General features: G+C 47.0%; 9 protein-coding genes across 9 annotated transcripts; 3 read left to right on the top strand and 6 right to left on the bottom strand.

Annotated features, from left to right (window-relative positions):
* Positions 1-324: 324 nt before the first annotated feature.
* Positions 325-1272, bottom strand: F4812DRAFT_94744 (uncharacterized protein). The gene is made up of 2 exons (XM_047939561.1): positions 1166-1272; positions 325-1006 (listed from the first exon to the last, which is right to left on the bottom strand). Exon 2 carries the CDS (start codon positions 963-965, stop codon positions 483-485), a length of 483 nt encoding a protein of 160 aa, XP_047788354.1. The 5' UTR covers positions 966-1006; positions 1166-1272; the 3' UTR covers positions 325-482.
* Positions 1273-3083: 1811 nt separating this feature from the next.
* Positions 3084-3907, top strand: F4812DRAFT_461015 (uncharacterized protein; the record flags this gene model as incomplete). Its single annotated transcript, XM_047937797.1, has 5 exons — positions 3084-3181; positions 3308-3363; positions 3500-3654; positions 3776-3790; positions 3878-3907. The coding sequence occupies 5 exons, from the start codon at positions 3084-3086 to the stop codon at positions 3905-3907; spliced, it is 354 nt and encodes a 117-aa protein (XP_047788353.1).
* A 326-nt stretch (positions 3908-4233) lies between these two features.
* F4812DRAFT_461014 (uncharacterized protein) lies at positions 4234-5849 on the bottom strand (the record flags this gene model as incomplete). Its single annotated transcript, XM_047937796.1, has 5 exons — positions 4234-4593; positions 4652-4865; positions 4926-5092; positions 5149-5537; positions 5636-5849. The coding sequence occupies 5 exons, from the start codon at positions 5847-5849 to the stop codon at positions 4234-4236; spliced, it is 1344 nt and encodes a 447-aa protein (XP_047788352.1).
* An 828-nt stretch (positions 5850-6677) lies between these two features.
* F4812DRAFT_435686 (60s acidic ribosomal protein-domain-containing protein) lies at positions 6678-7697 on the top strand. Its single transcript, XM_047934781.1, has 4 exons — positions 6678-6939; positions 7084-7161; positions 7232-7373; positions 7453-7697. Exons 1-4 carry the CDS (start codon positions 6871-6873, stop codon positions 7497-7499), a joined length of 336 nt encoding a protein of 111 aa, XP_047788351.1. The 5' UTR covers positions 6678-6870; the 3' UTR covers positions 7500-7697.
* Positions 7600-9389, bottom strand: F4812DRAFT_435683 (ubiquitin-related domain-containing protein). Its single transcript, XM_047934780.1, has 4 exons — positions 9030-9389; positions 8772-8958; positions 8555-8705; positions 7600-8497 (listed from the first exon to the last, which is right to left on the bottom strand). Exons 1-4 carry the CDS (start codon positions 9112-9114, stop codon positions 7997-7999), a joined length of 924 nt encoding a protein of 307 aa, XP_047788350.1. The 5' UTR covers positions 9115-9389; the 3' UTR covers positions 7600-7996.
* Positions 9390-10340: 951 nt separating this feature from the next.
* On the top strand, positions 10341-11570 carry F4812DRAFT_461011 (VAMP-associated protein; the record flags this gene model as incomplete). The annotated part of the gene is made up of 7 exons (XM_047937795.1): positions 10341-10380; positions 10450-10520; positions 10585-10607; positions 10686-10744; positions 10802-10917; positions 11003-11128; positions 11187-11570. 7 exons carry the CDS (start codon positions 10341-10343, stop codon positions 11568-11570), a joined length of 819 nt encoding a protein of 272 aa, XP_047788349.1.
* Positions 11571-12173: 603 nt separating this feature from the next.
* Positions 12174-14085, bottom strand: F4812DRAFT_94299 (sphingolipid delta4-desaturase). The gene has a single exon (XM_047939560.1). It carries the CDS (start codon positions 13679-13681, stop codon positions 12509-12511), a length of 1173 nt encoding a protein of 390 aa, XP_047788348.1. The 5' UTR covers positions 13682-14085; the 3' UTR covers positions 12174-12508.
* Positions 14086-16489: 2404 nt separating this feature from the next.
* F4812DRAFT_94238 (uncharacterized protein) lies at positions 16490-17121 on the bottom strand. The gene has a single exon (XM_047939559.1). The coding sequence runs from the start codon at positions 17031-17033 to the stop codon at positions 16716-16718; it is 318 nt and encodes a 105-aa protein (XP_047788347.1). The 5' UTR covers positions 17034-17121; the 3' UTR covers positions 16490-16715.
* F4812DRAFT_94237 (uncharacterized protein) lies at positions 17122-19885 on the bottom strand. The gene is made up of 2 exons (XM_047939558.1): positions 19172-19885; positions 17122-19085 (listed from the first exon to the last, which is right to left on the bottom strand). Exons 1-2 carry the CDS (start codon positions 19355-19357, stop codon positions 17211-17213), a joined length of 2061 nt encoding a protein of 686 aa, XP_047788346.1. The 5' UTR covers positions 19358-19885; the 3' UTR covers positions 17122-17210.
* Between the last annotated feature and the right edge of the window lie 5023 nt (positions 19886-24908).

Here is a 24908-nt window from a genome sequence, read left to right as displayed (position 1 = left end):
AACAAGACAAGAAAAAAAAAGCAAACAATTGCAGCCCGTTCCAAACTTATACACATGATGCTTTTGCACTGCCCAGCCCTGCCCAGCCAACATTCTCCGATCATTCGCTGCAGGTTCCTAAACGCCGATATCCCCTTTTCGGGTCGCCCTTTGGACCGCGATGGTAGGGTAGGTAGATGAAAATAGCTAGCTAATAAAGACCCCCCAAGAATCCCAAGCCTGCGCCAAGATGGGTGGTGGCGTTATTCGCAATTAACAGGAATTTCTCTCTCTCCTCTCTCTCCTCTCTCTCCCTGTAAAACACCTCATGCTTGGCAACTTTTTGTTTTGTTTTTTTCCCTCATTTTTTTCTTCTTGTTGTTTTTCTTTTTCTTCTTCTCCCCCCCCCCCCCCCCCCCTTTGGAATTCCAACCTAGGGAGGGGGGGAAGGGTGGTGCGGGAGAACCCGCTCTCGGCATACATAGTTGCTTGCTGCTGCGTTGCTACGCAGCTAGTACTGCTGCTGCCGTTGCCGTTGCTGTCGCTGTCTTCGTGTCCTGCCCCTGCCCCTCTTCCTCCGGCCACTCGACGATCTCGTCGTCGTCCTCTTCGTTCTCGTATAGTTTCCCGGGCGTGACGAGCCGCCTGGGCCCTTGGGCCTCGGCCGCCTGCGTGCTCTGCGCCACGGCCTGCTCCAGGGACGCGTAGATGGCGATCGGGGCGCCGTTAGAGTCTCGGGGCTGCTGCTGTTGTTGTTGGAAGAAGGTTGGGGGTGCGGGTTCGTCGTCGGGAGCTTCGCTCGACAGGGAAGACCGCCTCGATCTACTGCTTGTGGTGGAGAAGACGGATTTGCTGTCGCTTTCGTCGAAGGTGCTGCTGCTGCTGCTGCTTGAGGAGAGGGAGTAGGAGTAGGAGTAGGGGGCGGGGTAGCTCTGGCGTTGAGCTGCCCACCTTTCTGATTCTCTTTGCAGGTGGAGCGATAGCATTGTGATAGTGGTGATAGTGGTGATAGTGGGCTCTGATGGAGCTATGGCAAATCTTAACTTTGTGACTGTATAGGATAAGTTGTATATATATATATATATATATGTGTGTGTGTGTGTGCGTGTGCGTGTGGAAACAATTCACTACTTGCTCGGTATATTGGTAAATTGGTTTAAATAAAGAATAACAGGTAACTACTGACTTAGTTGATTAGATGAGAGAAGTAGTAGTAGTAGCAGTAGTAGTAGGTATTAGGTTACATATAAGTACTTGACCGGATAGATGGTTTAACAATAGGAATGTATTCATCTGTCTCCGTAATAGGCAATCCCATCCTCTCGGACGTGGGAAGTGTCCAGACTTTTAAACTCAACACACAAAATAACTCATGACACCTGCCTCGGCTTCCCCAGATTTCTATATGTCACTAGCTACCTAGGTAGGTAGTAGTAAGGTCATGATACCTGGAGAAAACTTGGAGGGCCGGGGAGGGTTGCACCCTGGAAGCCGTCTTTGTTATGGCGGGGAGCTATCGAGACCGCCGAAGACCGACAATGATAATGGCACCTTTTCCTTTCCTTTTTTTTTTCAGGGACCATACTACGTAGTGGCATGGCGGGGCGCTGGTTGCGTGGGCTATGTTAGGAACGAAGCTGATGACGACACAATTGCAACGCCGATGATAACCCTAAGCTTTCTCTCTCACATATGATGTTAAGTACCCCCCGGTCTAGCCGTGCACTGAGCTAGGCAGCTACCTGAGGTATTGTACTTACATAGGTACCATCCATCCAAAGGGCGTTTCTCTTTTCCCCCCCTTCTTACATACCTGTTAGGTAGACGAAGAAGACGAAAGCTAACGTACCGGATCATCGCCTTGGCAAACTCCTAGTTTCCAGCCCCATTGAGCAATTTGGAACTGACGATAGGTCATTAATCAAACTAATAGATTACCTAGGTAAACAAAAATCAGACCGCCCAGACTAATAGTAGCAATACACACACACATAACCGAATGGCGAGCACTATGGTAGTGAACGATAATGAGGCGACCAGAGCAAGAAACCAGGCGATTGTTGACACATTTCCGAGCTAAGAGCGAAAATAAATGGGACGAGGATCGGAAAGCCAAGGTCAAGGGAAAAGGTACAGACAGAAAGAAACGCGGATAAAAGAGGCTTTTTTTTCGTTCCTTTTCAGCCCGGGGGAGGTGGAAAAGTCTCGTGCCTAGTATCACGGGTTGCTATTCCTAGTATGACTGTGTTCAATAGTGTGATAAAAGAATGTGTCAGTGAAGTGAGAGAATAAGGAATGTACATACGAGATGATGATGGTGCAGGGAGGCTCTCTCGTTTTCGTTTCTTTCGTTCCCAGCTAGCTGGTTGGCTGCGCCGCCGCGAAAGGACAAATGATGAATTCGGAAAGAAGCTACCTACCTACCTAATGCCGCGACAATTGCATTGTCCAACCATTTGATAGTGACGGGACCTGACCTCGAGGCTCGAGGTACGTACATGCATTATTCTTATGCATTGTACAATACAATACATAAGGTATCCAAGGTACATATGTACATCATAGCGGGGAAAACAGTAAGACGAACTGGTGGTCTGGTTAGGAGGGGAGGGGCGGGTTCGCCGGTGACGGCACATGGAACGAATTTGCCGATTAGATCTTCTTCGGGCGATAGTAGGTAGTATACTATAGTATAATCTATAGAGCTAAACTACCTAACGTACTCGTTTCTGGACTCCACCCTACATAGGCTATACGCCCTTCAACTGCCATCGTCGTTACCTCGGGGTTCAAAGTGCCGGTAGTTAGTAGATCAGGTATAGTAATATAGATAGCCTAACCTACCTGTAACTCCAATGCTATCGAGCACGACACCGGCTTGGTTGAAGGTAACATACCTACGTTAGGTGCCTATATAAGGTAGGTAGTATAAAGTATAATATATATAAACCAACCTCTTATATAGATAACGCGCAACAACCCCTCTAGAGTCTATGGCCTTTCGCTTTATTAGAACGCTTCCCCGACCCTTCCAGCCAGCACCACTAGTCCGTAACACCGGCACCACCACCTCTAGAATATTTCGCGGCCCCGTCCACATCCAAATGGCGTCCGTCACCACACCGCCCCCGGGCAAGTTCAACTGGCTCGTAGTCGTTCCCGACAAGCCGGGCACCCGGGAGAAGAGGCTGGAAGTTCGCGCGTGAGTCAAAACAAACTTTACTACTACCTACCACCATCGCCAATCAACTTAAACTTTTTTTTTTTTGTGGTGGGGAGCTGTGTTATTTGTCGTCTCAGGCTTACATGTGAAATTCATCTTTTCTAGCCAGCACTTTGAGGGCATCAAGAAGTACGTCGAGTCCGGGCAGTTAAAAACGGGAGGTATGCTATAATATTATTACCTACCTACCTACCTATCCTATCCTACGCCACTAAATAAAATCTCCGAGTCTTCCGGCAAACTTTACTCTACCTACCAATTAACCATTTTCTTTTCTTTTCCTTTGTCGTAAAACAGGCGCCGTCCTAAACGACAAGCCCGAAAGCGACGACCCCGCCAAGTTCGACTGGTACGGCAGCACGTTGATCCTCGTCGCCGAGTCCAAGGAGGAGGTCAAGGCTATCCTCGAGCAGGATGTTTACACCAGATCCGGAGTCTGGGATACTGACAAGGTAACGTGGCCAACTTCTCACAAAACCGTAACAGGTACCTACCTAGGTAGGTACCTAATCTAATAGGTAACTGGTATATAAGTTTATGTTAATAGTTGCTAACAAAGTCAAACTACTCTAGGCTCTGATATTAGCGGTATGCTCTTCTCTCATATTACCTGAGCTATACGTCTATCTCTTTTATAGAAAATGAAAACGATACTAACTAAACTCATTTTCTTAGACCAAGTTGGCGGCTTGGGCTACCAACTGATTTACAGATCTCGGATAATATAGCCTCAAAGCTTAGAAGATTAGAAAATTTCTTAAGACCGACGCCTTCTCCCCAAAGCTACCTATCAATATTTATTTTGAACGTCCATTGTCCACGGCTACATTAGTGTAGAACTATACCAGTTACTTGCACATATTTTGCTTGTAACGAGAGGTATGGCATTTGGCCTTGTCCGTAGAAGTTAATAAATCACAAGACGATATTACAACATATACTTCCTATACACCAAACCAGCCGAGCCAGATTAGACGAGCCACCACTCTATAATGATTGCACCGCAAAGCTCTTTTATGTATTAAACCACCTCACGACTCACGCTCTGATGGAGGGGTCTCTGTTGCCGCCTCCGCCGCCACTCTGAGCTCGTAATTCAGGTCGAAGCACTCGGCCAGCAGTTCAGCTACGCTGCCCTGACCTTCGGGAATATCTTCCCCGACCATGAATTTACCGTCAACTTTCATGTTGTCGATGGAATTTAGCTTCATGCTATAGGGGTAAAGCTCCCTCACCGACGTCACGCCACCGCTGTTCTTGACTTCGACGAGGCAGCGCTTTAGCGTTTGTAGTTGATTGTAGATCGGTAACAGAGCCTCGGACACAGGCTCTGACGATATCATAAGATGGTAGATATAACCGTAGCTCCTTCGTATTAGGTAAAGAAGCGTCTAAAGTTTTGTTAGTAGATAATTAGGGGGAGGTATGGCTGCTGGAATAAGAACGTACTCGTTGGACATAAAGTTCAGCTGGTTGTCCCTGGTCGTCAACCCAATTACCGTTTACTCTGCTCTCGTCGATCCTGTCGAGCTGTCGTTGGTAGTCGTATAAATCCGTTTCTCGCAGTGACCACGCTTGAGTTAGCGACAGCTTATCAAGGTTATTTCTAATGCCGACTAGGACATCGTAGAGTGGCTTCCACTTGTCAGGAAACTGGCCGTTTCTGAAAAACAAGGTTAGCAAATATACTCCTGTAAATCGGTAGTTGGACAACACTATGTACCTCTCAAGGACAATCTTGGTATAGTCTAAACATCGGTCCACCAGATTCGAGACACTCTCGCTGCCTTTTAAGATGTTGCCGTCGGCATCTAGGAACTGTCCGTCTTTTCTCGTCTCACCGATCTCTTTTAGCTCCGCCTCTCGCTTATGTATCTCCGATGGCGCGAACTAAATGAATTTGTTAATGCGTGATAATGTCATGGTGGCAGACAGACAGAACTTACCTTTGATTTGGTGTTGACAATGGCCATTTGTCTCATTATTGAGACCAGTTTGTCCGCGGTAGGCCGCAATGGCTCTGCGATATCCTCGATCCTTTTCTGTAGGTTTGCCAATAATGCCCGACATCTCTCTATCCTCTGGACGATTAAGGTCTCGAGAAAGGGGGCTGGCTTCGTGCTGGCGGAGTTGTGTGCTATTACGGACAGATGCTCAAGGGTTTGTGACATGCTCTCGAGATCCCGGGCCGAGTATAAGTTGGCTTCGTTCAGATGATCTAGGAGCCGTTTAATGGTCGAGGTCAGTGCATAGGCGGCAGGGGCCTCGTTGTTTCGACCGATCGTCATGAAGAAGAGCGATAGCAATTGGAAGCAGCTGTCTACAACTCTATCCACTAGGGTTCAAAGTTAGTTAGTTATTTACAATAAGTTTATAGGTAAACGACCGGATAGGTTGGGATTATTTCAATTTCTAGTGTACTGCTTGTCGTACCTCTGTTCTCTTCAACCGACTTCCCACGCCTCATCTCATTTAGGATTTTGACCTGCTCAATAGTCTGGTCATATAAAATCATGACATCTTGAGTTCGAACGTAAGTGGTACGGTCGAGCTTGCGCAGCTGTAACTGATCGCGGATGGCAATTAACTTTTCGAGGACCTCCTTTTCGCCCTCGTCCTTCGGAGCTGGTATCTTTGGGGTTTCCATACTGTCGGTCCTTGGAAGTAATTCCTTAAACTGCGAAGCTTTGAATAAATCCCGTACAAGCCGTTATACTTCTTAAGATGGTAAACGAAAACGAAAATAAAAAAGGGAGGAAATATTAGTACAATCCCCTCCTGCCTCGCTCCCCCCTCTTTGTCCACTGATATCTACCTAAACTTTAGGTGATCGCTTGTTTGATTACTTATAGGTGATTTTTCATCAATTTGAGGTTCCGTAGAAAGGTAAAGAGTAGCAATAACACATGCGTAATCCCGGGAGGTGCATATAACCATCTGCCTTAGGTAGGTATAGGCCAATGACTCTTTTTTTGTTTTTGTTACTTTATAGGTTAGGTAAGATCTTATCTTACCTGTCAGAGCTTTCTGAAACTGCTCCTAAGTGCTGCTTATCCCTAAGGCCTTGATTACTACTATGTACAGTATTTGGTCGAAGGGGGAATGGTTTACTTTTAGGTAGGTTTAGGTAGGAAAGACAGACGCCGATGAAGGAAAGAGCATAGACCCGACTGGCAGACCCAAAAATGCCAAAAGGTGCAGGTGGATTTAAGGCTAAGGTGGGTAAGGTGGGGTCGTGTGCTCATCACAAGCTAATAGTGCAATACCTACAATACAATAGTGGTGTCTAGGTTACGTAGTCTGTATTGTACTTGCTTTGTATATGGCTTGTATTGTACGTACATACTAGTAAAAGCCGTAAGGTTTCCAACTTTCAAGTGATCTTGCGGGGCAGTCAATCTAAAGCTCTGATTGGCTCTGATAACCAACCAATTAAAAGTAGACCACCTGCATTCTCCGAAGCGGAATCTTTTTTTTCCTTCCGTGTGCTAACCCTATCTTCCTCCCACCAAAAATTTCGCATTGCCAATTGAATTGAATGTGGATTTTCCGCTAATAATTTCACGAGCGCGCAAATCCAATATCAACATCTTCGAGGTTGTGTCCTTCCAGATCGACAATTTTACTCATCCAACACCACATTCGCCCCCAGACACATCCCATACACAATGTCGACTGCCGAACTTGCCTCGTCGTACGCGGCGCTCATCCTCGCCGATGACGGTGTTGAGATCACTGTGAGCAAAGAACCAAAAACCAAGAAACCCGCCGCATGCCCCTCCGCACAGCTCTTTTTTGAGCGCGGGGTGTTTTGACGGGGGAATCCGAATATAATAATAATAACCTGGACCGCGAGAATACTAATCGTGATAATTACACAGGCCGACAAGCTACAGACTCTCATCAAGGCCGCTAAGGTCGTTGATGTCGAGCCCATCTGGACGCAACTTTTCGCTAAGGTAACGAACGATGAACCGATCTCGCGAGGAAATAAAAGACCCTATTTGCTGATGCATGCGATTTATCTAGGCTCTTGAGGGCAAGGACGTAAAGGATCTGCTATCGAACGTCGGCTCTGGTGGTGCCGCCGCTGCTGGTGGCCCTGCCGCCGCCGCCGGTGGTGCTGCTGGCGCCGCCGAGGAGGCCGCTGAGGAGGAGAAGAAGGAAGAGGGTATGTCCAACTCTGCCTCCTACTCATGCTGTCCATGCGTGCAGCAGCATCGCTTGAAGTATACTAATTTCCTACGCAGAGAAGGAGGAGTCGGACGAGGACATGGGCTTCGGTCTTTTCGATTAAACACGTTCCGCGATTACGAATTCTCATCTTCCCTTTGTACTTTCACTGCATGGTTCTGGGGTTCCATACACCATTGGTGTGGCGTGAAGGAGGCAATATCAGGATGCCATGGGCGACCTTTACCAAGTCATAGGTTAATATGACAATTGGCTTTTGCAGATGAAGCCATGAGAGACGAATTTAAAAAGTCCTACTGCGCCGTGAATTGTTCATTTGTTCATTGTGCAAACGAAGTGAAATGCAAATTTATGGCCCCGGCTTAAGTTCCTAGGGGAACTCTAGTGATCTCGAATAGCATTCGCATAAATGCTACAATCTTCATAAGATTGCTTTTATTTGCGTTGACTCATCATTCTTTTCATGATACCCCCCTTATCATGAAACCTCCTATTTCACCTTCCCAAGCAAAGTCAAAACGCCAAGTCATCGCCAAATCATTCATCCGTGAGAATCAACATCCCCGACCCCCTTTTCCCTCATCTTCGCATCTTCGTAACTTATTGTACAACCAAAACAGCGCTCGGGACTAGTCCAGCCTCCTTCAAAGTTTTACCAAGGTCGAGGCTGCCTTCGAAGACCTTTCTGGGGAAGTTCTGGACGAACTTGGTAACCGTAAGTCCATTCTCCGACTCCAGCATTTGTTTGACCTCGAAAAGTGTGGTGTCTGCCGGGAGTGTCTTCAAGACGTTGCCGCCGAAAGTCTGTAGTCTCAGTCGAGCTTCATTGTGAGTAACGGCAGAACGAGCTGGTGCTGGAGCGGGCGCTGGAGCGGCGGCGGCTGGGGCTGCAACTGGGACTCCTGCCCTTGCAGCTTTTGCCTCTTCTGCCTTGCGTCGGCGTTCCTCCTTGTCAGCTTCGATCTTGGCCTTGATGCGTTTCTTGGCCTCGATGTCATCGAGCTTCTCTTGTCGCTTCTTGGCGGCTTCTTTGATCTGCTCCTTGCGCTGGAGCTCCTCCTTAAGCTCATGAGATTCCCTAGTAGCTTTTTGGCGGATTTGCTAAGTAGTGGTCAGTAAGAACGGAATATACTGGTTGGGTTATGAAACTGCAAGTACCTCATTGCGCTTTTGCTCTTCTTTATCTACGGCAGCTAGGCCGGCCTTCTTAGCCTTGACACGCTCTCGGAGCTCTTCGAGTCTCTTTTTCTTCTCCTCCTCACTAAGGGGAGCAATCTGTTCAGTAGACTCGGCAAAATCGGTATGACCCCTGGGATTTTAGATTAGCTTTGGTATGAAATAATATATAAAAAATGAGAAATTTGACAGCTCTCACGATTTGTTGGCATGGAATTCAGCCTCGGCTTGAGAACGGAACTTCTTGTCACACTCATTACAGACGAGTGACATTGCGACTGCACCTTCATCTACCTTTGCAACGTTGGCTCCAGATTGCTCCTCCTCGAGAAGCTCTTCCAATGGAGTATCCTGGGTCTTCTCCAACCAGTCCATAGCATCCGGCACTAAGACAGATCATCATCAGTACACTATACCCAATAATACGTAGGCATGTGATTAGACGCAAGAGACTTACACCCGTCGGATCTCTTCACTGCCAGTTCGGCACGTGATTTGTCGAACCCCATCTCCAGGAGTTGCTCGAGCACGGACTGTGACATCTTGGGCGATGCTGCTGTAGGATATCGTTTAAGACTGGGCTTAGGTGAAGAGGATGTACTGTTGTAAGTTGTTTGGTTGGGGGAAAAGAAATGGGGCGGCGACGAGCTGAGGTGTTTAAGGTGACAGGTTATATTTATGCGTTCATTTGCAAGTAAATTTGCAAATAAATTTGTATTGGAAAAAAGTCGATAGAAGCTGTAAAAAGACCAGCTGTAAAGGCAGTAAAACGTGACTGCGACTTCTGCTTCTGAATTCTATGGTTCGTTCTAGTGGCACGTCATTCTAGATGCTGCCTCGAACCGAAATGCAGAGCTGTCTCATCAGGTACAACAGTGTGGATACCTTAGGTACCTACCTAAGTACCTATGCAAGTATTGGAGTACTTATATCTCCGTCACAATTTCGTGCATGTTCATATATCTCGGTATGTAAATGTACATCTCTGAGTACAATCTCATTACGTTAAGTACATACCTAAGGTACGGCCTGTTTCAAGAACCTTGGAAGTGACAGCTGGCTCGTGCTTACCTCATTTACCTAAGGTATTATCTTCATCAGAGATTCAGAGGTCCAGTAATTAATCCGTACTGTAATTACTCACGAACTTTAATCTTCCCTTATAGCTACCCCTATGAGCAAAAAGCTAAGTTACCTAGGTACCTACCTAAGGTAACTTCCTAAAATTAGGTAGGTAGCTAAGGTACGGATACAGGCTGGAATATCTAATTTAGGTAAGTCCTGAGGTCCCAGAGCATCGGACAAGACCCAGTTAACGGGCTTTTTAATGGAAAGCCAGTGCTATGCCAGTGCTATGTCGTAACACGACAAACGTCGACAACACCACTGTAGTCCGTGCTTTTTATCCCATCTCAGCCAGGTTTCTATCTTCAACGCCTTTTTTTTTTTCTGATCGTTGAACACTGTTAACTGTTACCTACTTTTTCTTCTAATTCTGCCAAACTTTATAACACCGACTTTTATTTTTGGCACTTCTAAAGTCCCGGCTGAATCTTCTTTTTTCTTTCTTTTTCTTATTGATAATCTTTTTTTATCTCCTTCAATAGGTACTTACGTGCCAAAGTGTCCAGATTCCGATCGCATTCTCCAACAAACTTCGGACACCCTTCCTTTCTTTACTTGCCTTCTAGTGCAACATTTCACAGCACCCATACCGATCTAATATTATCCTTGGAGTGTGCATACAGTGCACAGATACACCAGCAACATGTCTGTCGAGATCGATCCTCAGGAGCTTGGCTTCCATCGTGCGTCATGAGCCTTACTACGTATCGCATTACCGTTATCATATAGGTATACTTACAAGTCTATTGTAGGGCCATTTACCGCGGAAGTTTCGGAAGTCTTACGGATCAGAAACCCAAATTCTCACCCGGTGGGCTTTAAAGTATGTCATCTCTATTCGCAACCTTTCGCGCAACCCCTGACGGCCCTTGGCTAACGAATTATAGGTGAAAACTACCGCCCCGAAGCAGTACGCCCTCCCCATATCTAAAACAGCGAACCCTATAAAGCTATTAGCACCTCAATACTGATGGCTTTCTTAACTCAGGTACTGTGTCAGGCCTAACTCAGGCCGGGTTGAGCCGGGCAAAGAGGTGGAGGTTTCAGGTACATATTATCAAGTTTAGGTATATACAATATGGTTCTTCTACTAATAGTTTCCAGTGATACTCCAGGCAATGAAGCAAGAGCCTCCTCCTGACACGAAATGCCGAGACAAATTCTTAGTTCAGTCTGTCGCGATCACTGGAGACAAGGAATTCGCCAACCTAGCATCTATCGTCAGTGCCACTCAACCCCACTCCGATATCCCCTTTATGTCCCTTTTATATCGAATAATTATAATCGACTGACTAAATTAAAAAGTGGGACGGTATTGAGAAGTCGTCGGTACAGGAGAAGAAGATTCGGGTTATCTTCTTGCCCCCCGTCGGTACTCCTGCTGGCGCCGCTAACCTCGAGACGCCCGTCAAACCTTCCACAGCCAACGGCGTAAGTTTCTAACGCTCTAATAATACCGTTACCATACTAACTCACCTTCCTAACCTAGGCAAACCTTGATGTGGCCCCTCCTGCCTACTCCTCTCCTGGTGATTTTTCGACGAGCCAAACCGATGCTAAGACGGAGGACAACGAAGTCAAGCATGACGAGTTCTTGGCAGCCGGAGGCGTGGCGGCAGTTGCGGCTACCAAGAATGGCGATCTAAGCCCCGAGGAACTCAAGCAGCAACTTATCCAAGCCGAGAGAGTCATCGCACAACTTAAGCAAGATCAAGAAGGTTTGCGGCAACGCAAGACAGCGGGCGCGGATAAGGCCGGCTCCAAGCCTACCGAATTAGTTCAGACGGCACGATCCGGTACTGAAGGTGTACCAATCAAGCTTACAGCAATTCTTTGCTTCGTGAGCTTCATGCTCGCGTATCTCTTCTTCTAAATTGCGGCAATGGGTGTTATTACCGATTCTTTCGAGGCGAGAGTTGAGGAAATCCCTTGTTGCGGTTGGGGGACATTGGCAGACGGGTTTCTTATTAGATGGAAAGCATTAGGCGCGAAGAAAGATTATACTTACCTAGGTACCTAGGTAGACGAAGAGAAAGTAATGGGAGGTAGGTGAGAAGTTAGGCCGCCTCTTATTGTGAAAAATGGACTGGAAGTGAGACGAAGGATCTAAGCATCTAAGCTTAGCCTTCGTTGTGGCAGACATTGTACTTTAGCATGTATTCCCCTTTGTTTTCTATTGGCCGTTCAAGGTATGAGCATTCTGATATATATTTGCTTGAAATTGATTACGATCCCTGGGCGATCGTTGTAATTCCTTCAGGTCGGCGTTAGCATATAAGCTCCTTCATCCACCAAGAGCTTCCGTATATAACATTGTTTTTTCCCTTTGCTTTTTGAGGGGGGATCTGAATACTTGAGTATCAATAATGATCCAGCCTTAACTCAACTATTCATGCCAGTCGGATATTACTTTACTATCTTGTTTATTATATACTTCCCAGGTATCTGGTTAGATTACGATACTGCCACGTGCTATCTTTTTTTTTTTTCACCTTGTCAAACTATATAGTTCAAGACAATAAAACTTTCGATTGTGTCGAGGTAATTGAGTTTCGGATCGTAACACTTTGACGAATCTAACCCCCTTTTAAGCGTGGACAGATAGGTAGCGTACCTAAACTAATCGAATATACATACGTACATACACACCATCTCCCGCAAGATAAACCCAACGGAGTATATAGCGTGTACCACTGCTAGGTACCTAAGCACGCAAGGTTTCCCCCCTTCCCCCTTCTCACGTAGATACATAAACCCATTTGAACCCCATCTAAAACTACCTACCTACCTACCTCTAACCTACTAGCTAGCCTAAGCCTCCAGCTCGTTCTTCTTCCAATCGGACCTCTGGCCCACGAGGCGGCCGCCCTCCTTACGCTTGACCCGGCAGCGGATGCCGACGGACTCGTCGAAGATGAAGCGCCACAGGACGTAGGTCCAGGAGCGGTGGTGGGGGAGGTCGTCGTAGAACTCGGCGGCGAGGCGGTTGAGGCGGGGCAGGCGGGTCCAGGGGACGGCGGGGAAGTCGTGGTGCTCGTTGTGCAGGCCGACGTTGTACACGAGGAAGTTGAGGGGCCCGTAGTACGAGTAGGTCTCGGGGACGGGGAGGCGGCTGGCCGGGTCGCGCTGGGCCGGGGTGACGGCCTCGTACACGTAGTGCTCGGCGATGAAGTGGCCGGCCAGCGGGTGCAGGCTGCCGGCGAGGAAGGACGACAACAGGAAGTACAGCATGGCGGCGGGGCCGAGGGCGCGGAGGACGGCGAGGTCGAAGGCGGCCTGGGCGAGGACGTTGAGGGCGGAGACCCAGGTGAAGGGCACGGCGTAGACGCACATGGGGCGGACGGCGTAGAAGAAGATCTGGAAGGTGCAGAAGAAGGCCTTGCCGAGGATGGAGTCCAGGAAGAGGGCCTCGAGGGCGGTGGGGAGGTCGGTGTCGAGGCCGTCGACGCCGAGGGACTTGTGGTGGGTGAGGTGGTAGGGGCGGAAGGAGGCGCTGTAGGGGATGCCGATGGGCAGGTTGGCGACGATGGCGAAGAGCCGGTTGGCGGTGGGCGAGCGGAAGGCCAGGTTGTGGCTGATCTCGTGGATGGCCATGAACAGGTTCTGGTTGGCCGTGGCCCCGACGACGTACGCCAGGAGCCAGTACCGGAGCGAGAAGAAGGGGGTGTCGCGGAGGACGTACGCGCAGAAGACCTGCAGGGCCACGACGCCGAGGACGACCACGATGGTGAGGGGCTCGGGCCCGCAGAGCTTCGTGACTTCCGGGTGCGCCTTGATGATGGCCAGGCGTCTCGTCCGATGCGGTTCTTCGGTGTAGGTCCAGAAGAAGTCACGATATTTGACCTCGATCGGGTCTCGCTTCAGTTCCGGGGATCCATCTTGAACTTTCTCTGCGCCTTTGCCGTTGAGGCGGATGGTCTTCTTCTGTAGATTAGGTGCCTCTGGGGCGCTGGTCGTGGTCGAAGACGATGAGGGAGGGGCCATTGTTAGGTGCTTTTTTTTTTTCCTATTATTCCTCCAATTTCTCCCTCCGGGATTTAAAAGAGTGAAGAGGGGGAAAAAGAAAGAAAGACTGTTAAAAAAAACGAAAGAAGGAAAGTGGCACTTGAGAAAACCAACCGTCTCAAGGTGGCATGGAAGTGGAATATGGAAAGGAGATACTTAGCTAGGATTGCGTGTAACTCATATTTGCGGTGAAGATGTTTTCCCTTCCAGACTTCCCTGTAGCAGTACCTAGATTGTACCTAACAACACTAATGGCTACCAATTGTTAGTGGTGGTACTTCCAAGTTCCAGCAGTACCTAGAGTAGCTGTTGTTAACATTGTTGAGTGTGGCGTGCCCGTGAGCTGCACAAACTGCACGACCTAAGCCTAACTTAGACTAATGGGAGCTTATCAGAGCTAATCAACAGTTCCCATCTTTTTTTTTTAGGGGTCTTCCATTGATTCATCTCGTCCAATCACTTTTTACTGTTCAGACCGTAAGGTGCCATAAAGTCTTAGGGTCGAACGTTAATGTTGCCACCCCGCTTTTCCTGCGGATGCTCAATTTTGTGTTACTCAGCTCAACCCCCCTTTCCCCCCTTTCCCCCCTCTTCTCCCCCTTCTTCGTCTTACCTTGCCCGTTGCTCAGTTAGAGCTGTAACACAGAGAAGCTACTTATTAGCAGTAGTCATACATATATCTTCATCCACGTGATATTGTGTCGATACGCCTTGCTGGTTGTTTAGGTATACTTAAGAAAGGTCCAACTTACATGTAGTTAGTTACCTATATCAGGACTCTATCGCTAACTACTTAGTACCTGTCTAGTCCTTCACAAGAAAAGACTTAAGGGGGAAGACTTGTAAATGATATTAAATATTGACAACTAGGTAGGTACCTAAATATACAGTATAGTAACATACCCTCTTTACGACGAATCTCGACTGTTGACGAATGAATATTGGATAAGTCGAATATCACTATCGGTGCGAGGCAAAGGCACGGCATAGGTACTGCATCTTTCTGTGAGTTTGACTGACTATACACGTTGCCAGCCTGCTGCATAAGGAGGCGAAGGCAGCCTACCTCTAACCTAACATCTCCTATCCTCAATGCCTATACGCTGACTTAGGTATTCAATGAAAACCTGATAGAGTAAAAGTGTACCCCTCCTAGCCCCTGCCTGGAGACGTACCTTAGGTAGGTAGGTAAATGGTAAATTTCAATTCGAAGGGAGGACCCGTGTGGGAGATTCCCTGTATATGCTTCCAGGGACGACCCCTCCCCGCGTGCATCTTGGATCTGGCGCATCTCCCGGCGCGTGGCTTTGTGACCTCTCACATCGGGGACAGGGACAACGCCCTACGGGGACCCACAATGGCTGCTTATTTGCCACCCCGTGACGGGATTAGTTTGAGCCTCACCGGTTGGAGATCCCGCCATGGGGGATCTGCGCCGTCACCTATACTTGACTGGGTGTGTCGATGGGCCAGATAGCGAGGCGCTGTGGGGCTAGTCTTCTCGGTGAAACGGGCTGGGAAGGGGCTACCTATCGGGGACGAGGCCCTGACACTATAGGGTTACCTACTCCAACAAGGAAGACTGCGGTATGAGGATGAATCGGCTGGTCTCGTGGCATGTTTAGTATTCCATTGGTGAGCCGTCTAACGGGCATCTATGAATCAAGATCTAGCACCTCGCGGGTATCGAGATTTGCCCGAGAATGTCTGAGATCTACCCCGGACAACGCACCCATACCCATGCCCAGTATGTAGAATATCATGAGTTAATATTGGCACGTGGAACATTACCAAGGGGGGCCGAGGGAGGGCTAAGTTAGTCTCTTAAGTTCCTTGGGCATCTAGATACCTACCTACCTAACCTTAGTTACGTGGTATCAGAACTATAGATCATACATAACGCCCATCAGATGGCTTCAAGATTATGGGAAACTCACGAGACTTAGTTATATGGTATCACGGTAGAAGTCCTTCAACCCTAAGATGAGTTCCAAGCCAACTATGTGGGTGCCGTGATGGCTTAGTCCAGACTATATGTCCGAGGAGCAGTTATAGCCGCGGTAGGGAGTAGTCTATATATTCCCCGTTGTTCTACGACGACGCCCTCTGTCCCCCTCCAGTGTTAAATTAGGCCAAGTACCTCTTATTCGCCATGCCGAAAGGAGTTTGCAATTCGTCTTTGACTTGTAACTTCAAAGGGGGGTTGACATATTGGACTCCCACCACCGCAGCCTCGTGCCGTCAATATGAGCCGATGAGCGATATCGTACGTGTCGTACTATATTTTCGGGGCGCCTCGTTGACGAGTAATACCGTCACGCAGCAAAGTGCATATGAGTTGTTACATATGCTCTTTCTTGTGACGGCCATACATCGGGATGTTAGTTCCGATAATACTACTCGCACGACGGTTTTCCCGGGGGGAAATACGTGCTGTCATCGAACTCCCCGACTGGGACAGCGCACGGAGTTCCGAGTAAGGGAGTATTGGCTTTGAATGATGCTTGTAGAAAGGTTTTTGGGGGGAGGAGGGTCCCTGTTCATGAAAGGACGGTAGTTAGAGAAGATTAGAAAAATGAGCGGGTTTAGTTAACATAAAGCCTCATCATGATCCGATAACAGTAGATGTGATTTTTCGACGGCATGATTGATATCGTTCAACGTTAGTGGTTCGGAAGCACCCGGGCATCTGAAGAGGATTCGAAGCGTTAGCGGTGATCAGTCATATATCTACTACTACCTGGTACGCTTACCCCTTCTATATGCATAACAGCAACGAGTTCGCCACATGTCAATTGATCGTGCGATCTACCTAAGCCTCCATGCAGGACTCGTGGAGATTACATTAATGGGACGACAGTCTTGTACCATTTCCGGCGCGCAATAGCCTAACTTGCCCATCAATACCTCGTATATCCGTGTCAGGTGGCTTGGATTATATGTGATGAGCAAAAATAATAAGCAGAGTAAATTGTTGAGTAGCCCTATCGGAAGCTATACTACGGATTGGGGTCTAAATTTGGGGGCGTAGCAGGAAAAGTGAAGGATACAGTAGTATCACTAGCCTCGTCCTCATTAGCAGGGCGAACCAACATGCAGTCTTTGCAAGGGTCGAAGCCAATAGAGGCCTGCATAGCCCCCATTGGTATCCAGTAAGTAGAATATCATGATGCATATTAAAGGGGGGGGCAACGTTGCTCAACGTATAGTCACGAAGCTTGAGAAGAGAGAATCTAATAGCTAAGGCATATATCGTAGCGAGGAGCTTGCTCAGTAATATTGAAGTAGTGCTGACACGCATAAGTTGGGTTACTAAGTGGCACTTGAACATGCAAACTACTCGGCCTAGGACTCAAAGATATATAAATCCGGGGCTAAAGTCCTCTTCCACCACTGTTGAGTCTCTTATTTTGCATATTTTGGCTGCAGGGTAAATGTAACCAACCCATCATAACGACATATGTGACTGAGGCAAATTGGTCTCCTGGGTAGAATGTCCTGTTAAGCTCTAATGAGCAAAGGCGAAAATTTTCCCTGGAAGGTTCCAATACATGGGCTGCTCGGTCGAAGCCCATGGCTTACATCCTTCGGGAGGTGACATTATCGCTGTATGCATAGACGGGATATCGGATATATATGAAGGCAAAGGATGACGAGAAAGGTCGCCAATAAGCTTGTCTGTGCTCCCGAAATGTCGCATACACCGGTCCTTTCCCGCTTCGAGGCTGTGATAGCCCCCTTCTGTCTCGTTACTCGGTAGACTTGACATGTCTTGCTCGCCCAGTACGTATTTCTCCCGAAGCATGCCAGCCAGTCTAGCTGCTGGATCGAAACTGAGATAAACCAAAATCTTGAGTCCGTTTGTATCTTCTCCTGTTGCGTACACTACCGAACGCTCATCGCTAGTGGAAATAATACCACCTAGACAGCCGGGAGGGTTTAGTATCTGATAAATGTCGTCTACGAACGGGGTTCGGTTTGATGTGTCCTGTTTTGGGGGCCAAAAGTAAACCCTGTTAGGCTGATAGGGGTATGCCGGTTCTTCATTAGATTTCTGCTTCGGTTCCACCTCATAATTATAATCCGAGTACTTCCAGGAAGGCCAATAAGTCTGTGATTTTCTAAAGCCGGTCCTAAGGCGTAAATGTCGTGGACCTAATGATCCGCTAGAGACGTCGTCGACCAAATCCAAATAGGTGCTACAACACCGCTGGTAGGCCCGCAGGTGCGTCTGGCTTCGCGTAAAGACGAGAGCCATCGAGCTATCATCTCCTGGGTGCACATTTTCGGGGGAACGGAATCGTATATCTGAGCCTGGCGGTTTGTTAAGATACCTTGTGAGAGACGAGGTTATTATTTGTTCAGCTGGCAAATTGCCATGGGCCGTTGCGGATTCTCCGTCGCTATCAGGCTTGGAATTTTCATCGAAAATTACTTCTGTAACGTAATAAGTCCGCAGACTACCACTCTGTAGGCTACCACTCTTCTTGTTGAGCCATTCCTTTCGTGACTCGACAATATTTATTCTACCCGAAGCCTCGTCTTTCTCCAATTTAAGAAAGCTCCATCTGTCGTCTATGGGGCCTTCGCCGTGTTGTCTCCTCCAGCTGTCCTTCGTCTTCATGGTTTGCTTATTCTTAACATCCGGGTCATCTAGGGGAAAGCGAAAGCAATGATAGTAGGAATTCCAATCCGTTTCCCTGATTTCAAAATCTGTCTGGTTAGAAAGTCCGTAAAAATAGTCGTCTATAATTTCGAAGCAGACCGTAGAACCAATGTCGTAGCCGACAAAGTCTGTTAAATGCATTTTCCGGGAAAACCAAGAACGCTTTTCGATGTCGTAGCCCATGAGCACCCATTTTCTAAACCCATCTGCCCCTTCTTCTGAATGCGTTCCAACATAAAGATAGTCTTTATTATTTCGTACGAATATCTTAGCTGCGGAGTCTAGCTGAAGTGCTGCTACTATTAGCTGCTCATCGGCTTTGAAGATCAAAAGCCAATTCTCCGTGTTCGGCAGCGCGAATGAAAATAAGCACGAAGTAATACCGTTCGCGTGATATAAGACCCGGAACTTGTATTTACGACTCGTGGCTGATCTCGGCACGGCCTCTTGAACCAGGGTGGGAATATCTACAACGAGCTCATAGCTTGCTGAACCGTGAAGGTCGAGGATCCGTAACCAGCGCTTGGGCCGGGCCTCGACGATATAGCAAAGTATCCCGTGGATATATTCATAAGAGTCGGCTAGAGCGACGATACCTACTACGTATGGAGACGCTCGTGAAAATGCCTGGCGTCTTTTTGCAACTCGCCGCAGAGCGCGAGAGAACTGACCAGTACGCTGTGCCTCTCGGGCTTCGGCTGTGTGTGAGGCTTGGGTCTTTGAGGGAGCGGTCAGCAATTCGTGCGTGGCTTGGCTTGCCACCAACTAATAGGTAGGTAGGTATGCTCCGGGTGGCTACTCACGGCAATAATAGCTCTACAGAAGCTCTCTTCTTTTACCAAGTACTGGAAGTGACGACAGGATAGAGATAAGTCGAATATCTCATCTATGTCTAGATATTCCACGATATAAGCCATTATTTCGTAAGGTAACCGTTGTAGTTTTGATACTGTCCTTGGCGGGGTGATCAACAAGGTCCTTGGTGTCATCTGTCTTGAGGCGAACTTAGGGGTCAAGTTTAAGGAAGAAACGGGTAGGTAAACTGTGTGTTGGTTTGATCAAGGAAGGTTGGTAGCACACGTTGAAGTTTGAGAGAGGGATGAAGGTAGAGGTTAGGTAGGTTAGGTAGGTTCTGACACCTAATAGCACTACCCCGGGGAGTTCCATGTTTTAACGTATTCCTGCACAAAAGAGCCTCAATTCGGTCTACTTGGGGTACGCCCGTCGCCCGTATAAAAGTTGGCATGGTGTATCCCGAGGTCCCTTCCAGCCTTGCGTACCTAAGGTACCTGATGATTGCTACGGTTCATTATAAACTACCTCATGGAGAAACCTGGTATGAAAGCGGGCTGTCTCAGCCGAAGTGAGCACCATGGTATACGTAGGACACGACATTTTGAGGATCGGAATGAGGCTCTGCTCTAACGACTAATAATTGCTTCATCACTGTATTTAATGTAGTAGTGTGTAAGGGGGAAATTTTACTAGGGGGGGCCACGCCTAGGCGGCGATGTGGTTACCTACCAGGTAGGTACTTACCTGGTACATACCTGAACCCTGCTAGTTTTATTATGATCTGTGCAACGGTCAAGCAGGTGATCTCCAAAAAGAAATACCCCGTATGCAGAACGTGCACGCAGAGCCGCATACTATGTAAGTTACCTTAGGTAGGTAGTTTCATAATACTATATCATGTCGGATTACTAAATGTACTAAAAGTAATCAAGAACTTTAGGTACACACAAGAAGCTACACACCCAAGACCCAAAGGCTATGTTGTGCAATTATTGTGCGCCTATTGTCTTAAGATTTCCTACACACTCATCTACTGTTAATTCCACTTACAACCAAGATCAAACCTACAATGTCGACGAAGAGTTGATAGGATCCCCAATCCTCCCCTCCTTCTCAATTTTCCGAACCCCCCCATCAGCCAAGCCGCAGCCTGCTTCTTCACATCCATCAAACTATTCTAGGCTCAAGGCATACATTTTTTCGAACATGATGATCAATCGGTATAAGCGTTCAACTTTCCCTTGCCTTACAATCTTGTTTGTCAGTAAGCCTAATAATATTTTAGGTTAGATTGGGTAACAGTACGTTAGCCAGCTACTAACAGACTGCTAGCAGGTTCGATAGCTCGTGGAATCTAGATTTTTCGAGTCTGTATCAAAAAAAAAAAAAAAAAACCACCCAACCTAGATGTAAGAATATGTGGTCATAGTCTCGTGACACTAAGTCGATGCCAAATCAGCAGCAGTAAGAGTATCTCTGCATGTTAGTCAATCCGAGTGTGGTTCACGACATGAAACACTATATGATAGCCCGACTTCTAGCTTGGGAAATGCCTACAGGTGCCAATAAAGGCCCGTTTCGGCTTATTTCTGCACTTGAGTCGGGAAAAGATGCCAACTGCTCTTCCCTTTGAACCACCCACATGGAATTAGACTAACTACATCTACTAGGCACCTAGGCGATTGCAATTAGGTAGATACGAGGCTTAGCTATTTGTCAACCGTTCATATCCCTTCCCCGATTCAGCGAAGCCTACATCAACTGCGGAACGACCGTTTGCGTATTGGGTTAGTAAAACCGACAAGATCCTTTAGCGGCTGTGGTCGATAATGAAGCAGTATTGCTTTACGACAGTAGTGCTTGGAGTCTAGTTCCAAGACGTGGTCTTCGTTCACGTCCTGGTAACCTGATATCTACCTGACAGAGATGTTACCTGAGTCAATTCGACTTTACTATGCACTAACATTGTTACAATTGGCTTAGGACATAGGGCCATACGTTTATTCATCTTCACGGTATTCCTAGAAAAGGGGGGGTTGTCACCTCTTTTGCATCGTTGGATGCTGCTACATACGCCTGGGTACAACACCACTTGTCTTGCAGGCTACTATACTCCAATCGTGTGCATTACGCGCGCATCGTCTAAACCACGCCTCTCGGTCGTGAATAAACAGATCTGGGTGATAAGGCGATTGGTGGTTGCTTAGGCACCGACGTACTACGAACCCTTTTGTGAGGATTTGGCTATCTGGTATCCGACGTCGTGATACGCATTATTGAGCAAAAGGGATTGCCCCTATCATTTCGAGCCTGGGCTAACTGATCCACGTAGTATACTAATTGCCGTCTTAATACCTATTCGCTTCACCTACATTGTCACATATACAACGGCACATCTGCAAGTTCGAATGGTGGACATCGGAGCCTTACCAATGTGGCTGCAGATAGTACGGTATTTCGACCTTATGACTATCCGACTTTGCAGTGGAGACCCTCTCGATTAGAGAGGTATCGCCGAGTATCACCAGATACGACTAATCATCAAATATGGCACTCCAGATCGAGCCTAAATTGGGTCGTTAAAGGGTATCAGTGTGAACAGAGACTTCAGCTCCGAACATCCAGGTCACCGCTTTGGCGCCTTGATGAAGATCTCACCCGCATTAGTCAATATCTAGGATGAACCTCAGCTGAATCATGGCGCGGATACTACATCGTATAGGTATAGGTGCTACCTGCGGATAAGGTCTCATGGATTAAAGGTAAGTATTATACCTGGTTCTTTAATAGACATCGATCAGAAATCTATGGTAGATACTCCTTAAGCTTCTAGGGGCCCATGGTGGTCATATGGGAACCTTACCTAGCCGTTACTGGTATTCATTATATGACACACTCTGTTCCTGCCTAACCAAAGAGGTACTTTCTAGTGTTGGACTTTACCCGGATTGAATATGAACGTCGAAACTCAATCCGTCAATCTATCTTTCACACATCAAATATCTTACCGGACCTACGGATTCTCGCCGTTGGCAATAATTGCTATTGGTAGTACAGCCGGTTCTACTACTGGACGGATCGCGAAGTTGTACTCCGCTAGGTTTGAGGTATTCGCCCATCTATCGGAGTCGAGACCATTGGCAGGTAGGCTGTATGCTAATGAAAATATAGAGGAAGACGAAGGTGCATCATAGTTCCAGCTTCCACGCATATGCAAGCATTGGCACCGTGACATATGTATAATGAGAATGTTGACAAGGTCATAACCAATGACTATCACACGTAGAGTTGCAAGCTGTGTAATGTAATACAACACAGCACGCGTGTGCCAAATCACGTTGACTATGATCATATTAGGCCAGGACCCTGACCTTCTACCCAACCTGCAAATACGACATCAGAGTTGCAAGCCCAGGTAATGATGACATTGGGTTTGGAAAAAGTTCCGAGGAGGGGTCTTGCGGATGGCAAGCTGAGCACTGGTAGCCTTTGAAGTATCTACCGGTGCTTAAATTCGCGATTGGATTTTTGAGGATGTGCTAACTTTGCCGATTCACGATAGACGCTGTTGAACTTTCCTGGGTCGCTTATATAAGATACATTTGATCTTCATACGTACCTAACATAGTACCGACGTTGAATGATCCTAGCAATCTCCGCTGTCGTAAGCAATTGACAGGAGTAATTGGACAACGTAGGTAACGCTTAGACATATGTATATTCATATATCCACGCGAGGTTTATGAGAATATTAAAAATAAATATTCCATGTCCCTTGAGATAGTCTGTAATTTTCCTATTTCCCTAGTTTCATCAGGGGATAAGAGTTGCTTATTTACCTGTCATATGAAATTTCATAGGTATTCTTAGGTAGGTTAGGTACTTGATATTAGACCAAAAGTCAATAAGTAAATACTCATAACTATATTTAACTCGCGATCTTAGATGATTATTTTCAATTGGGTTTCAACATAGAGCAACTATGTAAGTGCTGTGCTGTAAGTGGTATGCGATAGATTTAACAGGGACCTAAGGTTAGCCCTTTTTAAGCGCGAACGGTTCTTAACTCCAATATCGTACGATCCTACGGTTCGCAGTGATCGGCAGCCTTCTTTAGGTAAATGATCCAAACTTTCGCCTATTATCTCTGCATCTTTTTCTCTCAAAAATAACCGTGATTCAGCTTGCAACATTTGCATATCACCAACTGCATTTGGTAACCGCATTCCATTTGTAAGGTGCTTTCCATCCCACCAATGGTAATAATATATATCAATATACCTACCTAACCTAACCTATAACTAGGTATAATAAAACAAACATTGAGCGGAAGAAAAGAGGTACCTACCTACCAGCCTACTTGGTTAAGATATGGCACCAAGAGGCAATCTAACGCCACGGGTATGAATTCCGGTCTATCCTAGTCTACCCGTAAGGAGATCCGCTGATCTAACGGTGGATTTACGCAGACGATCATGGCACCTGCTGCCGCGTTCACCATGGCATGTGTATTATTTGCGTACGAAGTTTACCCAGTTACTTTGATGTTGTTGCTGCTGCTGGTGGCGTTGCGCGCGCTAACTAGATGTTTTTTAGTTACACACGATCTTCTATAAAACAAGCTCGACGTAATGCTGTGGGTTTTTTTTTGTTTTTTTTTTTTTTCCTCTCCTCCTTTCAGGCCGCTTTTAGCTCGGGTAGTTGGGGGAACACCAAGCTTACTTGACCCTATATAGCAACACGAACGGGATCAGCAGAGGCGGAACCAGCCAGGCGGATATGGCAATGGCAGTGGAAGTGGCGGCGGCAACGAGTGAGAAGAATACCTAGCACAACGGAATAACGACCCAAGCGCTGATTCCGCAGGCTTCACCGCTTCTCTTTCTTGCGCCACGTTACCTACCCGGTACACATAGTATATTGCCTTGGACGTTGGACGGGTCAGTCATTATGAACGACATTGAGCAAGCATGGGACAAAACAACGCAACAACGTCTATTGGCTCGCATTAAGTAGGGGGGCGTGCGTTGATGGGCTTCGAGACCAAGCTTTTCCAAGGCGGAAAACAGTTTATTGTCTTGGAAAAGGCGAAGGGAAGCAAGCCAAAAAAATTCTCTCAAGGTCAGCAAAAGAGGATCAGGATGATATCATACTGGTTGGTTGGTCGTCTCGAGAAGGCTTGAAGCCCAAGGCATCATCAGCTGCAAGAATCGTTGACACAAGAAGCCTACGATACGTACGCACGCACTTAACATGATAAGTTACACCCAACGTCCACTATAATTATATAGGTATGCATGATGTAGGAGGAATGTACAATATATTATTTACTCCCTGGATATAACAGCAGCGAGTGTGGGTAAGTGGAGGAGTACGAATTATGTGATGGTATTACACTCGTTGTCTGAATCATCTGAATCTGAATTGATGATAGGGTGAGGTTATATTTGTGTATAGACACCTAACGAACCCAAACATATGACACAGAGGGACGTGTAAGAATTATATCAATTGGAAGGTTGAAAAGGGGTGAATAGTGCTGCTGTAAATGTAGCGAAGTCACAGCATTGCATTCATCCATGCATGATATACATTGCACAATACAGTTATATGTACGTACCTCCTAAGCAGTGAATAAATGGCCTAAGAAATATGAAGGATTAGGTAATATGGGGTGTATGGACCTACGTAATAGGTACCTAATTCACCTCTTATCTTAGCGACCACGTTGTAATCTAGAGCCAG

Source organism: Daldinia caldariorum, assembly GCF_022478825.1.
Source record: "Daldinia caldariorum strain CBS 122874 unplaced genomic scaffold F4812scaffold_13, whole genome shotgun sequence".
Taxonomy (NCBI): Eukaryota; Fungi; Ascomycota; class Sordariomycetes; order Xylariales; family Hypoxylaceae; genus Daldinia; species Daldinia caldariorum.
The sequence above is the reverse complement of the archived record's forward strand: the minus strand, read 5'-3'. Positions and strand labels throughout refer to the sequence as shown.

Coding starts and splice junctions, on each gene's coding strand:
- F4812DRAFT_435683 (XM_047934780.1), bottom strand. CDS start 9,114: ATGTCACAGTCCGTGCTCGAGCAACTCCTGGAGATGGGGTTCGACAAA. Junction 8,959..9,029: donor AGTGAAGAGATCCGACGGGT/GTAAGTCTCTTG, acceptor GATCTGTCTTAG/TGCCGGATGCTATGGACTGG. Junction 8,498..8,554: donor AAGAGCAAAAGCGCAATGAG/GTACTTGCAGTT, acceptor ACCACTACTTAG/CAAATCCGCCAAAAAGCTAC.
- F4812DRAFT_435686 (XM_047934781.1), top strand. CDS start 6,871: ATGTCGACTGCCGAACTTGCCTCGTCGTACGCGGCGCTCATCCTCGCC. Junction 6,940..7,083: donor ATGACGGTGTTGAGATCACT/GTGAGCAAAGAA, acceptor ATAATTACACAG/GCCGACAAGCTACAGACTCT. Junction 7,374..7,452: donor GGAGGAGAAGAAGGAAGAGG/GTATGTCCAACT, acceptor TTTCCTACGCAG/AGAAGGAGGAGTCGGACGAG.
- F4812DRAFT_94299 (XM_047939560.1), bottom strand. CDS start 13,681: ATGGCCCCTCCCTCATCGTCTTCGACCACGACCAGCGCCCCAGAGGCA.
- F4812DRAFT_94744 (XM_047939561.1), bottom strand. CDS start 965: ATGCTATCGCTCCACCTGCAAAGAGAATCAGAAAGGTGGGCAGCTCAA.
- F4812DRAFT_94238 (XM_047939559.1), bottom strand. CDS start 17,033: ATGTTCAAGTGCCACTTAGTAACCCAACTTATGCGTGTCAGCACTACT.
- F4812DRAFT_94237 (XM_047939558.1), bottom strand. CDS start 19,357: ATGACACCAAGGACCTTGTTGATCACCCCGCCAAGGACAGTATCAAAA. Junction 19,086..19,171: donor TCTGTAGAGCTATTATTGCC/GTGAGTAGCCAC, acceptor GCTCCCTCAAAG/ACCCAAGCCTCACACACAGC.